This window comes from Eubalaena glacialis, chromosome 7 (assembly GCF_028564815.1).
Source record: "Eubalaena glacialis isolate mEubGla1 chromosome 7, mEubGla1.1.hap2.+ XY, whole genome shotgun sequence".
NCBI classification, from domain to species: domain Eukaryota; kingdom Metazoa; phylum Chordata; class Mammalia; order Artiodactyla; family Balaenidae; genus Eubalaena; species Eubalaena glacialis.
In genome coordinates this window covers 77,725,408-77,742,282 of record NC_083722.1, presented here as the reverse complement: position 1 = coordinate 77,742,282, position 16,875 = coordinate 77,725,408, and the positions used below count along the sequence as shown (strand labels likewise).

General features: G+C 39.4%; 1 protein-coding gene across 1 annotated transcript in view; it reads left to right on the top strand.

Moving 5' to 3' along the window:
* Positions 1–16,875, top strand: part of CHDH (choline dehydrogenase) — a 68,332-nt gene that overhangs the window by 49,134 nt on the left and 2,323 nt on the right. Inside the window, exon 5 of the mRNA XM_061196997.1 lies at positions 629–763. Within this exon, the coding sequence (XP_061052980.1) occupies positions 629–763 (135 nt within the window). The remainder of the gene's footprint in view (positions 1–628; positions 764–16,875) is intronic.

The window sequence follows — 16,875 nt, the reverse complement described above, 5'->3', positions numbered from 1 at the left end:
GGGTCCGGGCCTTTGTGTTTTCCATCCTCAGGACACACCAGCTACCCTGACATGCTGTTCATGTTCAGATGGTTCTCCCAGGCTTAATATTTATTTCATAGACTGTTTCTGATGCCCTTTGGAGCCTGGCCCTGTCCCTCTTGCCCTCTCTTATAACTCAAGCTCCCAGAGCTTGAGGCTTTATCATAAGGGGTCTTTGAAAGTGCTGGTCCATGACAGTGACCTGCCCAGTGTCCCCTTGAGCTTGGATGGGCTCATGCTGGGTCTGCACAGCATGACGGGCCTGCTTCCCTCCTTCCCCAGGCCAGGGGTGAGGGTGCAGGGTCAGCCATTCCGGGACAGCTCACTGAGTGGTGCCAGCTGGAGGCGTGGGCACTGCCCCGGTGGAGGGTGCTGCTTAGCAGGAAGGCACCTGGATGGTTACAGGTGCTGCCCTGGGAGCGAGTGTCAAGCAGCATCTGAGAGGGCCAGACATGGCTGGGAGTGAGGGAATGGTGTCCCTGGGAATGAGCAGGAGCTGGCCTGGCAGATAAGTGGGTGGAGGAAAAGTTTTCAAAACCAGGGCATGTTGAGAGGCCAGCTAAGCCCCTTTGGGAGACATTTTCCTAACCAGCCCCTCTGGTTTCAGGAGTTGGCCAGAACCTCCAAGACCACCTGGAGATATACATCCAGCAGGCGTGCACCTCCCCCATCACCCTCCACTCAGCACAGAAGCCCTTGAGGAAGGTCCGGATTGGCCTGGAGTGGCTCTGGAAGTTCACAGGTGGGTGTGCTCATCCATGACTTTGGGAGAGATGTTCTGTGGGCAGCACAGCCTCCCTCCTGAGGTGCTTAGCCCGGGCTGTGGCTTCAGATTGCTGGTTCAAAGCTGAGCTATGCCATTTATTTCAGCTCTCTGAGCCTCAGTTTTCCCATCTGCAAAATGGGGATATGCAGTTCCTGTGTGGCAGGTTGGTGTGAGGACCAGATGCGATACACAGGGCTTGCCTGGGGTGAGACTCTGCAGGGGCTGGGTGCTGCCCTTCCTGATGGCTGGATAGGGATGGTCTCATCCTGGACACTGCCTGGGGCCCAAGGGGCCAGGAGAAAATGCAGAGGAAGGGCACTTGATGCTGGACTACAGCTTCTATTTCTCAGCATTTTCCATGCGGTTTCTAGCTGGGTCTCAGAGTACTGAGTGAGTTTGGCCAGGAAGTAGTGCTTTGAAATCTTATTCACTCAGCGTGCATTTCTCGCACACCTACCGTGTGCTGTGCTACATGGTGAGAAGTGCTAATAAGGCAGGTTTTCTTAGGGAGTTTACGCGCTAGTGGAGACAATGGAAGGAAACTAAGTAAACATGCTAAGTTTTAAGTACAGTGAAGGAATAATTAGGATGTTAAACTAGAGAATGGTGGCAGGGGGTCTGTTAGGCAGGAAGAATACGTGCAAAGGCCCCGGGGCTAGGCATTTGGTGTGCTTGAAGGACGAATTTGTTGGGCCAGGGAGACTGCAGCACCTTGAGGAGGAGGCGGTGCAGGTGTTGCAGGGCTTTCCAGGGCCAGAGAGTAAGCTCTTGTCTAACACTCAGAAAGGAACTGTCCGATGAGACACACGTACTGACAAAGCAAAAGACTTTACTGGGAAGGAACCCCAAGGCGGAGAGCCTGGGGGAACCCAGGAGAACTGCTCTGCCACGTGCCTCGCAGTCTCAGGTTTTATGGTAATGGGTTAGTTTCTGGGTTGTCTCTGGCCAGTCATCTCGCTTGCCCCATAGTCTGACTCAGGGTCCTTGCTGGTGGTGCGTGCGTCTCTCAGCCAAGATGGATTCCAGCGAGAAGGACTCTGGGAGATTGGTCTTCTCCCTCTTTTGCCCCTCCCGAATTCTCCTGGGAGATATGTTAGCTTTACCGTTGAGACGTCTCGTTTTGATGCGAATGCCTCTCAGATTATGAAAATTATTAATATTACTGCTGTTAGTGAAATAAATAAGCCTATGGATGAGACAGTATTTCATGTTGTGTATGCATCTGGGTAGTCGGAATATTGTCATGGTATTCCAGATAGACCGAGGAAATGTTGTGGGAAGAAGGTTATATTTACAGCTACAAATAAAATTACAAAGTGAATTTTTGCTCACGTTGAGTTGAGTGTATAACCTGAGAGAATAGTGGGAATCAATGTACGAAGCCTCCCATAATAGTGAATACTGCTCCTGTTGATAATATGTAGTGGAAGTGTGCAACTACAAGATATGTATCGTGAAGGACAATGTCTAGTGATGAGTTAGCTAAGACAATTCCTGTTAATTCACCTACTGCAAAAAGGAAAATGAAGCCTAGGGCTCATATTATGGTGGGAGATCATTTGATATTACCTCCATGAAGGGTTGCTAGTCAACTAAATACTTTTACTCCTGTGGAAATAGCAATAATTATAATGGCTGATGTAAAATATGCTCGTGTGTCAACATCTGTACCTACTGTAAACATATGGTGAGCTCATACAATGAATCCTAAAAATTCGATTGATATTATGGCTCATACTTACCTATATATCCAAAAGGCTCTTTTTTTTTTTCCTGAATAATAATTTACAATATGTGAGATTATTCCAAATCCAGGTAAAATCAGAACATAGACTTCAGGTTGTCCGAAGAATCAGAATAGGTGTTGATATAAGATTGGATGACCCCCTCCCACGGGGTCAAAAAAGGTTGTGTTTAGGTTTCGGTCTGTTAATAGCATAGTAATCCTGGCTGCTAATACAGGTAATGATAATAGCAGCAATACAGCTGTAATTAAAACTGATCATTACAAATAATGGTGTTTGATGTTGGGGTATAGTGGGTGGCTTTATATTAATAATCGTAGTAATAAAATTAATAGCACCTAAAATTGAGACACCTGCTAGATGTAGGGAAAAGATAGTAAGGTCTACTGAAGCTCCAGCATGGGCTAGGTTTCCGGCTAAGGGTGGATATACAGTTCAGCCTGTACCGGCACCGGCTTCAACTATTGATGATGCAAGTAGTAGTAGGAAGGAGGGTGGAAGTAATCAGAAGCTTGTATGATTTATATGGGGAAAGGCTATATCGGGTGCCCCAGCATTCGTGGGACTGACTAGTCAGTTTCTGAAGCCTCCAATTGTGATAGGCATAACTATAAAAAAAATTATTACAAATGCATGGGCTGTTACAAGTACATTGTAAATCTGATCATCTCCTAGCAGTGTTCCAGGTTAGCCTAATTCAGCATGAATTAACAGGCTTAAGGCAGTGTCTACTATTCCAGCCCAAGCACCGAACAGTAAATATAAGGTACTGATATCTTTATGGTTAGTTAAGAATAGTCAGCGGTTTATGAATGTAGGTAAAATGGCTGAGTAAGCATTAGACTGTAAATCGAAAGACAGGGGTTGAGTCCTCTTTTTGCCAAGTGCTGTGGTGAATTTTACATATTGAATTGCAAATTCAGAGAAGCAGCTTCAATTCTGCTGGGGCTTCTTCCGCTTTTTTTTTTTTTCTTCCTGGCAGCAGGAGAAGTAGATTGAAGCCAGTTGACTAGGGTATTTAGGTGTTAACTAAAAGTTTCGTGGGAAATGTAATCCTACCAGTCTAGTGAGGATTTAGCTTAAATTAAAGTGTTGTTTGATTTGCATTCAATTGATGTAGGATATAGTCTTGAAATCCTTATTGAGCAGGAATTAAGTAACTTATACTTGCTTAGTGCTTTGAAGGCTCTTGGTCTGTGTAACCTAAATTCCTAGTCCAATACTGAAAGGATTGGTGTAAGGGATAAGAGTATTGTGGATATTACAATTACTGTTGGTAGGAAAGTTGTTTTGTCAAATCAAATTGTCATTTTACTTTTATATTATTTATAGAGGGAAATATAGTTAGTGCTGTAGAATACATGAGTCGTATGTAGAAGTATAGATTGAGTAACGCTGTGACGGCTATTAGTGTGGGTAAAATAATATTGTTATTTTTTGTTTTTTCTTGAATAAGTATTCATTTTGGCATAAATCCTGATAGTGGAGGAAGACCTCCTATTGATAAGGGTGATAAGAATGAGGGTTGTAATAATGGGTATTTTATTTTGTGTGTGATAGTGTGGTGGTGACTGAGCTGTAAATGAATAGTATGAATATGGTAAGTGTTATTATGATATATATTAGTAGGTTTAGGATTGTTATAGTTGGGTTTTACAATATAATGGCTGTTATTCACCCTATGTGAGCAATTGATGAATAAGCTATAATTTTTCATTGCTGGGTTTGGTTTAGTTCACCTCATCCTCCAATTATAATAGATGGTATGGATATGGATAATACTAGGTTTAGGCTGATGGATGGTGAGATTTGGTATAATACTGACAAGGGTGCAAGTTTTTGTCATGTTAATAAGATTAAGCATGCTGTTAATGAGATGCCTTGTGTAACTTCAGGTACTCGGAAGTGGAATGGAGATAGTCCTAGTTTTATGGTTAGGGCTATTGCTATTACTATAGATGCTGTTGGATTAAAGATTTTTGTTAATAGTTCATTGGCTGGAGTATAATAGGTTAATGATAATGCCTATTATAAGTAATATGGATGCGGTAGCTTGTATTAGAAAATATTTAGTGGATGCTTCTATAGCTCATGCGTTAAACTTTTTTATTGTAATGGGAATAATGGCTAGTATATTTATTTCAAAACCGATTCAAATAAGTAGTCAGTGGGAGCTAGTTATTACAATTATGGTCTCTGAGATAATGGTTGTTAGGATGATGATAAAGATGATGGAGTTTAATAGTACGAGAAGGATATAAACCAACATTTTCGGGGCGTGGGCCCAATAACTTATTTAACTGACCTTGCTATATATTATGGTGTAATGTGGTAGCACGAAGAATTTTGAATTCTTAAGCATAGGTTCAGTTCCTATGATTCTAGAAATAAGAGCGTTTAAACCTCTATAATTTACTCTATCACAGTAACTCTTTTATCAGACATATTTCTTATGTTTGTGGAGGAATGCTTGATGTTATAATAGGTAGTGAGACATGTCATATGCATATGGCTAGCGTTAGTAGTCAGACGTTTTTTCAAAGTAAATGTATTAGTTGATTGTATCAGAGTCGAGAGTAGGATGCTTGAATTCATAGGAAAGAAATTGTTAGTAATAGTGTTTTGATGATAAGGTTGGTTTTGTATAGTTCTGGTATGTAGGGGTTATGGAACGCCCTTAGAAATAGGATTGTTGAGAAAATGTTTATTATGATAATGTTGGCGTATTCTGCTAAGAAAAATATGACAAATGGGCCTGCTGCATATTCTATGTTGAAGCCTGATACAGGTTCAGATTCTCCTTCTGTTAGGTCAAAGGGAGCTCGGTTAGTTTCTGCTCGAGTGGAAATAAATCATATTATAGCTAAGGGTCATGATGGGAAAATTTTTCATAAATGCTCTTGTGTTGTGATGGAGGTTGAGAGGGTAAAAGACCTGTTTCTTAAGAGGACTGATAAAAGAATAATTGCTAGTGTTACTTCATATGAAATTGTTTGTGCTACTGCTTGTAGGGCTTCAATTAATGCGTATTTTGAGTTGGAAGCCCATCCGGATCATAAAATGGAGTATACAGCTAGGCTTGATATCGCTAGCATAAATAATACTCCTAGATTTATATTAATAAGGGGGTAAGGTATGGGTAGGGGAATTCATATGTTTAGGGCTAGGGTTGGTGCAATGATAAATATGGAAATGGAGGATGTAGCTGGTCGTAGTGGTTCTTTAGTGAATAATTAGACTGCATCAGCAATGGGCTGTAATAGGCCACATGGTCCTACGATATTTGGCCCTTTTTGAAGTTGCATATAACCTAAAATTTTTCGTTCAATTAATGTTAGGAATGCTACGGCTAGAAGAATGGGGATAACAAGTGTTAAGATATTAATTATAAACATTTTGTTAAGGGAGAGGATTTGAACCTCTGGTTATAAAGGTTTAAGTTTTACGCAATTACCGGGCTCTGCCACCTTAACAAACCCTGGTCTTGAGTAATATATTATATGTATTAATTAAATTAAGAGTATATCATTAATTGGTTTTAAGGCACTTTTTAAAGTGGGCCTTATTTCGCTTGTCCTTTCATACTGGGAGAAGTATATAATAGATAGAAACCGGTCTGAACTCAGATCATGTAGGACTTTAATCATTGAACAAACAAACCTTTAATAGCGGTTACAGCATTGGGGTGTCCTGATCCAACATCGAGGTCATAAACCCTATTGTTGATATGAACTCTAGAATAGGATTGAGCTGTTATCCCTAGGGTAACTTGTTGATCAATTTTTTGGATCAATTAGTGATGATATGTTTTGACTGGTAAGTCTAGACTTTAATCACTCAGAGCCTTTTTTGTGTTCCAAGGTCACCCCAACCAAAATAAAATATAAAACCCATATAAAATATTTTTATCCCTTGGTGGTTTAGTTAAGTTTTTTTTGCTTAATTAATTAAAGCTCCATAGGGCCTTCTCGTCTTATTTTGTTATTCCCACCTCTTCATGGTAAGGTCAGTTTCACTGATTGAAAGTAAGAGACAGTAAAACCCTCGTGTGGCCATTCGTACAAGGCCTTATTTAGAGAACAAATGATTATGCTACCTTTGCATGGTCAGGACACTGCGGCCATCTAACAGTTGTCACTGGCCAGGTAGTGCCTCTAATACTAGTTATGCTAGAGGTGATGTTTTTGGTAAACAGACAGGGTTTGTGTTTGCCAAGTTCTTTTTACTTTTCTTAATCTTTCCTTGAGTGCCTGCCTATGTTGGATTAACGGTGTTTAATAAATAATTTAATGTTGAGTTGTATTTATTTACTGTTAATTATCAGTATATTATTAGTTACTGATGTAAACTTATGCAAGGAGAAATACTTCTTGTTGCTCATAATAACATTATTACCTCTGTCGGTCAATAATTTAGTCCAGTAGAAATCTAGGAGTTGATTTGCTTGTTATTGGTATTAAGTTATTGTTGAGCTTGAACACTTTCTTAATTGGTGGCTGCTTTTAAGCCAACTATGGTGTTGTTTGTCTTTACTCTCTAGATAAGATTGTATCCATTTCTAAAAAGTTGTACCTATTTAGATAACATTGTAAAATACATTAAAATTTATAATTATTTTGGTAATTTTAAAAGTTGAACTGAAATTCTTTTCCTGGACAACGAGCTATCACCAGGCTCGTTAGGTTTGTCACCTCTACTTATAAATCTTCTATTTTGCTACATAGATGAGTTTGTTGTAATAAACTGTTCATAAGTAGCTCGTCTGGTTTCGCCATATTTAACTTAAGTTCTTTGTTAGATGTTCCCTAGTTAAATCATTATGCGAAAGGTACAAGGGGTAAACTTTGCTTTTTGTTACTTTTAATGCTTTTTTCATCATTCCCTTACAGTACCTTTCTATAGCGCCAGAGGATATTTTAAATTTCTATCCCCTATACTTTAAATGTTGAGTGAATGTTTTATTTAGTCTGCTTATATTAGTAGATATGGGGAGAGGTGTTGGGCTAGATTTAGTTCAGAGTATTCATAAATTATGAAATCTAGGTGTAAACTAGGTGCTTTATTTAAGCTACGCTTTGATTTATCCAAGCACACTTTCCAGTATGCTTGTTACGACTTGTCTCCTCTCGTATGATTAGTATTTGCTGATAGATTATAGGAAATTATTATAATACTTGACGAGGGTGATGGGCAGTGTGTGCCTGCTTCACGGCCTTATTCAATTAAGCACTCTGTTCTTAATTTACTACTAAATCCTCCTTTGGTTTTTAGTTTTCATAATTCGTGTGTGAGAAATATATTCTTGAAATAGAAAATGTAGCCCATTTCTTCCCATCCTGTAGGTTACACCTTGACCTAACGTTTTATGTATGATAATTATGCTTGCTTTTATTCTTTTTTAGAGTTTGCTGAAGATGGCGGTATACAGACTGAATTAGCCAGGGCTGGTGGGCTGGCAGGGTTGATCGATTGTGAAACAGGCTGCTCTGGAAGAGTGGGAAGCACCGCCCAGTCCTCTGAGTTTTCAGCTGTTGGTAGTAGAACTCTGGCAAATAATTTTGTTCTTGTAGTTATTTGGGTTTAGGGCTAAGCATAGTGGGGTACCTAATCCCAGTTTGGGTCTTAGCTGTCCTGTAGTCAGGAAATACTAAAGTCACCTTCGTAGTCTATTTTAGTTACGGCTTTTTACAGCTTAGTTAAAATTTAACTTCATTTTACATCACTCTTTAACACACTTTACACCGATTTTCTATTAATTTGGGTTAATTATATGACCACGGTGGCTGGCAGAAAATTTACCAACCCTAGTTAATATAACTTAGTCGAACTTTCGTTTATGGCTTAATCTTTATCACTGCTGTTTCCCATGGGGTGTGGTTAAGCAAGGCATTATGAGCTACTCATATTAGTGTGCTTGATGCCTGCTCCTTTTAATCGTAATGATTTACAGGGCATTCTCACTGGGGCACAGATGCTTACATGTGAATTTTATTAAAAATTAATAGAAAGGCTGGGACCAAACCTATGTGTTTATGGACTTGGTAAACTCATCTGGGCATTTTCAGTGCCTTGCTTTAGATTTTAAGCTACACTAACAAGCTGTTTTTACATAGTGAAGTAACATGTATATGGTTGTTTTATGTGGTTTATGTTGGATTTAGTGTTAAAATTTTGATAAAAGTGGTCTATATAAATGGTAAATAAGTAGTTGATTGGTATGATTGGGGTTTATTTTCTAGGTCTATCTAATTCTGAGCATTCAGTTCATGTTTATTGAGTAGACGGCTAAATTCCATGTATTTATATGTTTTTGCCTTGTTTTGGGGGTTTGGCAAGGCATTATAGGCATGTAGAGCATGGGATGTAGTGGAGGGTAAAGAGGGTTTGTTAAACAGGTCATTCATCTGTTTACTGCGTGTGTGTGTGTATGTACATGTATGTGTGTGTATGTGTGTCCATAATTTCCTTATGGCCTGTAACCATTGATTGAATAACACCTTATGGTTGATGATGTTGGTAAATAATATTCAATTAAAGTCCAGCTACAATTTATTTGACTGTGTTAAGGCCTCAGATGGCCATAGCTGAGTCACAGCATCCCTTTAAAAATTAAAAATTAGCAAATGCATGAAATCACAGTTATGTGTAAGCATGGGCTGATTAGTCATTGGTCCGACAAGATGTCTTATTTAGGAGGAAAGAGTGGGCTCTCTCAGGTGAGATGGCCCTGAAGTGAGAACCACTTGTCTGATAAAGTTCATTTGTAGAAACCGCCACAAGTTATGGGCCCGGAGCGACAAGAGGGACACCCCAAGCGGGTTGGTGGTTTCACGCAGCCTGCTGGTTACACTTGTGACCTATTGGATATGATACACACGTTGACTAGAATTGATTTGACTTAATGTGCTGTGTACTGTCAATAAGATAATGTACATGCTTATAAGCATGGGGTAAATAATTAATGTACGATTGTACATATAATGTACTGTGTACTGTCAATAAGATAATGTACATGCTTATAAGCATGGGGTAAATAATACACATTATACATATAATGCAGTATGTACGATATGGTATTAGGTACATATTAATGTGGTAGTGCATATATGCACAAAGTACATAGTAGTTTATGGTAAAAAGAGGTTATTTTAATACTGACATGGTACTTAATAATCTTGTAAATGTCCCATAACGTTTTGGGTGCTGATGGTGGATCTGGAGCTTCTTCCTTGAGTCTTAGGGAGAGAATGTTACTCTCCTTTTCTGGTTTACAAGACCAGGGTAATAGATAGATATACTACAAACACTCTTCATTTCAGGAGATTATTTTCAGTGATGCTAGTTACTGACATTAGTACCCGAATTAAAAAGAAATATAAAATAGATGCTAGTTGTCTGATAGTAAAGAAGGGGTATTCCACGGGTTGTCCTCCAATTCATGTTAGTGTTAATAGGTCTGCTACTAGTACTCAAAATAGGCATTGGCTGAGAGATCGAAATATTATGCTTTAGAGGTCAAAATGTTATGCTTCGTTGTCTAGATGTATGGAGTATTGGGATGAGTGCTAGAATTAAGACTGAAAAGATTAGGGCCAATACTCCTCCTAGTTTATTGGGGATTGATCGCAGGATTGCATATGCAAATAGGAAGTACCAGTCTGGCTTGATATGGGTGGTGTTTTGAGAGGGTTTGCTGGGGTGTAGTTATCAGGGTCTCTTAATAAATCGGGTGAAAATACCACTAACATTATTAGTGCTAGAACTAGTAATAAGGCACCTAGATGTCTTTGATTGTATAGTAGGGGTGAAATGGAATTTTGTTACGTCAGATGAGATTCCTGTGGGGTTATTAGATCCTGTTTCGTGAAGGAATAGTAAGGGGACAGCTGTTTGTTAGTGCTGCAATAATGAATGGGAGAATAAAATGGAAAGCAAAGAAGCATGTAAGAGTTGCTTTATCTACTGAAAAGCCACCTCAGATTCATTTGACAAGGCTTGTGCCGATATATGGAATTGCTGAGAGGAGATTAGTAATAACTGTTGCCCCTCAGAATATTTGTTCTCAAGGTAAGACATCGCCTGTAAATACTGTGGCTATGACTGTAAATAATAAGATGATTCCAATGTTTCATGTTTCTAAAAAAGTATAGGATCCATAATAGAAGCCTCATCCTATGTGAATAAATAGGCAAATAAAAAATATGGACGCTCCATTTGCATGTAGGTATCGGATAACTCACCCATAGTTTACATCTCGGCAGATATGTGTTACCGATGAGAAAGCGGTTATTATGTCTGATGTGTAATGTATTGCTAGGAATAAGCCTGTTAAGATTTGTAATACTAAACAAATGGAACCGAGATCTCATCATGATGAAATGTTTGATGGGGCTGGAAGATCAATAAATGCACCGTTAATAATTTTTATTAATGGGTGTGATGTTGGTCATTAGTGTTCTTATAGTTGAATAACAACGATGATTTTTCACGTCATTGGCCATGTAAGAATAATGATAACATACACTGTATTTTAAGTACTATTTTTGTAATTAGTTTGGTGGGGTTTTCTTCAAAACCTTTGCCTATTTATGGTGGACTTGGGTTGATTGTGGGTGGTGGTGTTGGTTGTGGGATTGTGTTGAATTTTGGTGGCTCATTTTTGGGTTTAATAGTATTTTTGATTTATGTAGGGGGGATGTTGGTAGTGTTTGGTTATACAACAGCTATAGCTACTGAGCAGTATCCTGAGGTTTGAGTTTCTAAGAAGACTGTTTTAGGTATATTTCTTTCAGGGTTGATAATATAATTTTCAATGGTATTTTATGTTTTAGAAGACGAGGAAGTGGAGATTGTATTTCAAGTTTAACAGGCTAGAGGATTGAGTGGATTATAATACAGGTGATTCTGGACTTTTTAGTGAAGAGGCTGTAGGAATTGTGGCGTTGTATAGTTATGGTGCTTGATTAGTGACTGTCACTGGTTGGTCATTGCCTATTGGTGTTGTAGTTATTATAGAGGTTACTCATGGTAATTAAATAGAACTATGCTTAGGGTGAGGGTAAAGAGGAATGAGAGCAAATATAGTTTGATTAGACCTTTTTGGTCTGATACTAGTGTAGAAAATTTTATTTGAATGAGAGAAGTAGTTTTTGGTAAAATACTTTCTAGTTAGATTAAATCTAGGAGGGATGATGCTGATATGCTTCTTCCCATATCTAGAGTTACACTATAACAATCATTGATCTCATATATGTAACTATATATCATCATTTTATCAGAGGCTCAGTCACATATTTGGTAATGAAAGAAACAACAAAACAGGCAATATAAAAAATAATATAGCTAGCAGTATTAGTAAGGTCATACGTAAAAATTTAAGTCAAGAACTTCCATTAGGTGCAGCCCAGTATATCCCAGTTCATCTGACTTAGTCTGTTGTGTACCAATTCTTATCTTGAAGGGACATTATATATTGGCATTGTCCATAAGGCACCCCGCCCAATTTCCTAGTGTTACTAGGCTGGTTATCCCTAGTATGGTTTAATTTCCCCAACATAAGGGAGCCTTTAAATTTAAATGACCATAGCCTGGTGTTAACCTTCTGGTTGCAGATCATGGAGCATCTGATCTTCATCCAAAGATAGATTACTGAGTTAAGCTTCAGAAACAAATTTAGTGTCCTTTTAATAATTCAATTAAACTTTGCAACAATATAACATAACATAACAGCAAGGAACTATCTCAGAAGTGAGTGATAATGCTCTCCATGTAATTTAACATACCTCATTTTTATCAGATATAGCCAAATCAAGATTAATTTGTCTGCAAATTAAGTTTGATAAAAGGCCTCCCAAGGCCAGGAAAGCCACGCCAAGGGCCTGTCACAGATTTTGCCTTATAGATTTAGGTGAATCCCTCCCTTTTTGAGGTCCGCAAAATAACTTGAGATTCCTGCACCTGTTAGGAGGTGGCTTTACTAATTTATCTTATAAAGCTGCTGGGAACCTAAGAGTTTCCAATTTCTGGAGGGATCAGGTAGAAAGAAAAGAGAAGTGTTTCAATTCTGCTTACAAAGGTACAATTTACCAAATTGCTATAAGTCATAATTAGTTTGAGGGGGTTTCTTTATATCTGGAAAACACAGATTAAAAGCTAGTAATGTTTCAGACAGAAACCATAAAAATTATAACCACGTTCATCAGTTTACTCAATCCTATGTAACTAATCCTTTTTGTTAACAGTTTCCATTAGACTGTTTAAAAATATCTTACCTGGGACTTTCCCGGCGGTCCAGTGGTTAAGACGCCAAGGGTTCCATCCCTGGTCGGGGAACTAAGATCCCACATGCCTCGCGGTGCAGCCAAAAATTAAATAAATAAACAAACAAAGACATAAATAAAATAGCTACCCCCCCCCCAAAAAAAGTCTTACCTAGTTTAGTAGTATGATTTAAAAGTTATCAGAAACCTTTACTTGTCTAAAGCCCTTTCTGTGAATCTTCTTGAAGATGAAGCAGTTTTGCAAAGCATCAGTTTAACTGTCTGTGAATGACGAAAAGTCTTAAAAAGGCAAGATTAAAGATCGCGTCTGGAGCCTGTGCTCCGCAACAAGAGAGGCCGCGACAGTGAGAGGCCCGCGCACCGCGATGAGGAGTGGCCCCCGCTCGCCGCAACTAGAGAAAGCCCTCGCACAGAAACGAAGACCCAACACAGCCAAAAATAATAAATGAATAAATAAATAAATAAAGATCTGATTACAATCTTTTTGACAAAGAAGCTTAACCAAGTTTCTGTCACATACAACATTTTAAGGTAACTAATATTATAACAATACCAGGACATATCCAAATTTCAGAAACTTTATATAATTTCTAGAATGTGTATATTAATAATATTTATTTATCCATACAGTATATTCTAAGTAGGTTTATCACTAGTGTGATAATGCTCTCCATGTAATTTAACATACCAAATAATACTAGTTAAATATTTCTCTCTGAAATCCCTCAGAGACCCTCTAAAGTGTCCCAAAGTTAGCTGGAGGTCAAAAGAACTTTAATTAAAATTTGGTATTTGGGAAGTTTGTCAAAAGGTCTCAAAACACTTGGTCAAATAAGATCATAGGTCATTGTGAGATAATGCTTATTCCTTAACCAAAGGTACAAGAGATCTCAAAAGCAAATACAGATCACTTAAAGGCACGGAAACGCACGGAAACTCACACAATCTGTTATCAAAAGCAGCATTCCAGGGAAACTTTGTCCTCTTACTAAAGAGAGAAAACCAGATCCAGTCTTGTACCAGCCTGCTTTTAACAACAAAATTCACTTAATTAACTGCACTCTACACCTAGCCAATCCTGACCATCCACAAACCCTCCATCACTTTCTGTATCCATATTAGTCTGCCCCACATTCTCTTCTCCATTGAGAAACAACCAGCTCTAAGACAGACTCACTTTCTTTTCCTTTAATAAAATGCAATTCCATTCTCATACCTTCTTCACTGCAAACACACATCCTACTTTCCTGCTGTACACTGAAATGCTTCCTTTATTATTTCTATTAGCTTTAATTGCATGTTTAAAAATTAGAGCCCTCAACTCTTAAAAACCTTAATTTCTAGTGAAAACTAAGAGGTAAGCAATAATGAACTTTTTTTTTTTTTTTGGTTGCACTGGGTCTTAGTTGCAGCAGGCGGGCTCCTTAGTTGTGGCATGCATGTGGGATCTAGTTCCCTGATCAGGGATCGAACCCGGGCCCCCTGCATTGGGAACGCGGCATCCTAACCACTGCACCACCAGGGAAGTCCCAGCAATTATGAACTTTTACATTAGCATTCTGTAGATTGGTAAACATAAATACTAGTGATAATTTCTAAAAACATTTGCTTTCTTACAGAGAACATCTCAGGGTGGCACCAAACATATTCATTAATAGTCCTAAATACCTTTAGTTTCTCTGTTTAGTAATTGATGTCTCAGTATCTTATTTTATTTGGGAACCACCTAGCTATTCAATAAACTTCCATCACTTACTTTAGAACAACTCTAAATTTCAAGTATATTTCCAAGTACTGGAGAGATTATTCTCAAGTAGACATTCCTAAAATATAATTATTCCTAAAAAGTTCACCCAAAAGCTCTGATCTCACTTGTATTTAATTCACTTAAAAAATTTCATCATACCAAGTTATTTTCTTTGCTGACAGATTTACAACAGATATAATAAGATCTTATTTGACTTCTATTAAACCTAGGTACAATAAAGGTATTATACTTAATGTTGGTGACAAAGACATGTCTATTTAAATTAACAAACTTAAACTAAGTTTAATACCAGATATTAATTTAATACTGAATATTTCCCAGTTTACATGAACCTAAAATTAATTCTGGCCAGTTACCGTCTGTATTTTTGAAAATTTATATAAGTGCTAAATTTCCCTTAAGCTAATTAAATAGAGCTCATTAAAAAATTAGTTTTGGTAATAACATCCAAAGGTAAGGACATATATATAACGCACACAGATAGATATATAGACAAACACAACCAGAGATCTCAAAGCTTCATTTTCTAAACTTAGTTATGAATCAGGTATTATAAAACTCACTAGTTTATAAATAATGGTTGGAATAAGTAAAATTTAGAAAGCTTTCCTTCCACATTTTTTTTTTCCCCTCAATCTCAGGAATTATAGATGATCTAGATAAGATAAGTGATCCTGAGAGCCCTGGTCTCAAGGCACAGGGCGAGAAAAGCAAGTTCTCCCAGAAGGAGTTGTTCCCTCAGGGTCAGAATTCTGAAAAGACGTTTTATTTTATCAAGCTTCCCTTTTCTAACTGTATATGCAAAAAGAACCAGTTTTGGAATTTTCAAGAGGTTCACCTAAGCCAGTTTTCTCTGGAGTCTAAAGAATATTCTGGCCACACAGTGTTATAATAGAATATCATCTTTTTCTTAGTCATAGGCTCATAGCTAAAATCTTTCCAGTCAGACAGAATTCTCCCAAGAGGGCTCTGCAGTGGAACAGAACCAGAATTTCCCATTTCATGAGGCAGAATGGCCATCGCAAATCGCAACACAGAACACAGAGTACAAAACACACACAGACACGGCTGTCCTGATCAGACACTCCCTTAAATACAAGATTGCAGTCTCTCAGAAAACCTCCTACAGAGACAGAGAACTTCAGATCCGAGTACTGACCAACAGAGTAAATGGAAATATCTCAGGTCTTCAGAGATTTCAAAGGGAGGAAAGGAGGGCAGGTTGAAAGAAGAGGGGAAGGAGGGGGGGACAAAAGGGGTGGCCTTACGGACATCTCCTGCCTCCTGCAGATGCCCAGGCGTTACGGGGCTTTTCTCTGGGCTTCTAGGAAGGGAGGACAGGAACTCGGCCCTACCAGGAACCAGAGACCAGATAATTCAAGTTCTCTGCCCACCGGAGGTGATCAGGCTCTGGCGCTCAGATAACTGAGGTCCTTCAGCCAGACTCCGGCATCCAGAAGAAAGGAGGGTAGGATAGGAGGGGTTGAGAAGAGGAAGGGGAGAGGGAAGGGCAAAGAGGTCAGCAACGTCTCTTGTTCCTTACCTGGGCGGGGCACTCTGGACAGTCATCTGTGTCAGGAGGAGATCAGGGACAAGAGGGTCCCAGTGGTGGCCTCTGGGTCTGGTCCGTCGGTAGGTGAGCTGGTGCCTGAGCAGTCAGGATGTCAGTCGTAGTGAAGAAGAGATTCCACCAGAGTAGCCAGCTGTTGCAGGAAGGGAGACCCCTTCCAGGGCCCGAGAGTGGGCTCTCGAGTTGTTACGGAACCATTAACCAAAACCACCCGCCTTGGCCAGGCACGATGATAGCCTCTTGCCTGAGGTGTCTCACAACAGGAGGTCCTGAAAAAGAACATGGTGCTGCTGGGGAAAACTAACCGGGAGGATTTGGGAGGGGCCAAAAGAGGGCAGAGACGACAGCCTCCCAGAGTCCTTTGCGCTGGGATCCATCTTGGCTGAGAGATGGCGCGTGCCACCAGGAAGGACCCTGAGTCAGACGATGGGCCAAGCAAGATGCTTGGCCAGAGACAACCTGGAAACTAACCCCATCACCATAAAACCTGAGACTGTGAGCCACATGGCAGAGCAGTTCTCCTGGGTTCCCTTACCCTCCTGCTCTCTGCCCAGGGCGCCCCTTCCCAATAAAGTCTTTTGCTTTGTCAGCACGTGTGCCTCCTCGGACAATTCATTTCCGAGTGTTAGAGAAGAGCCCACTCTCGGGCCCTGGAAGGGGTTCCCCTTCCTGCAACAGTGGGAGGTTGGATGGAAGAGGGCCTTGACCTTGATCACGGCCTGTGT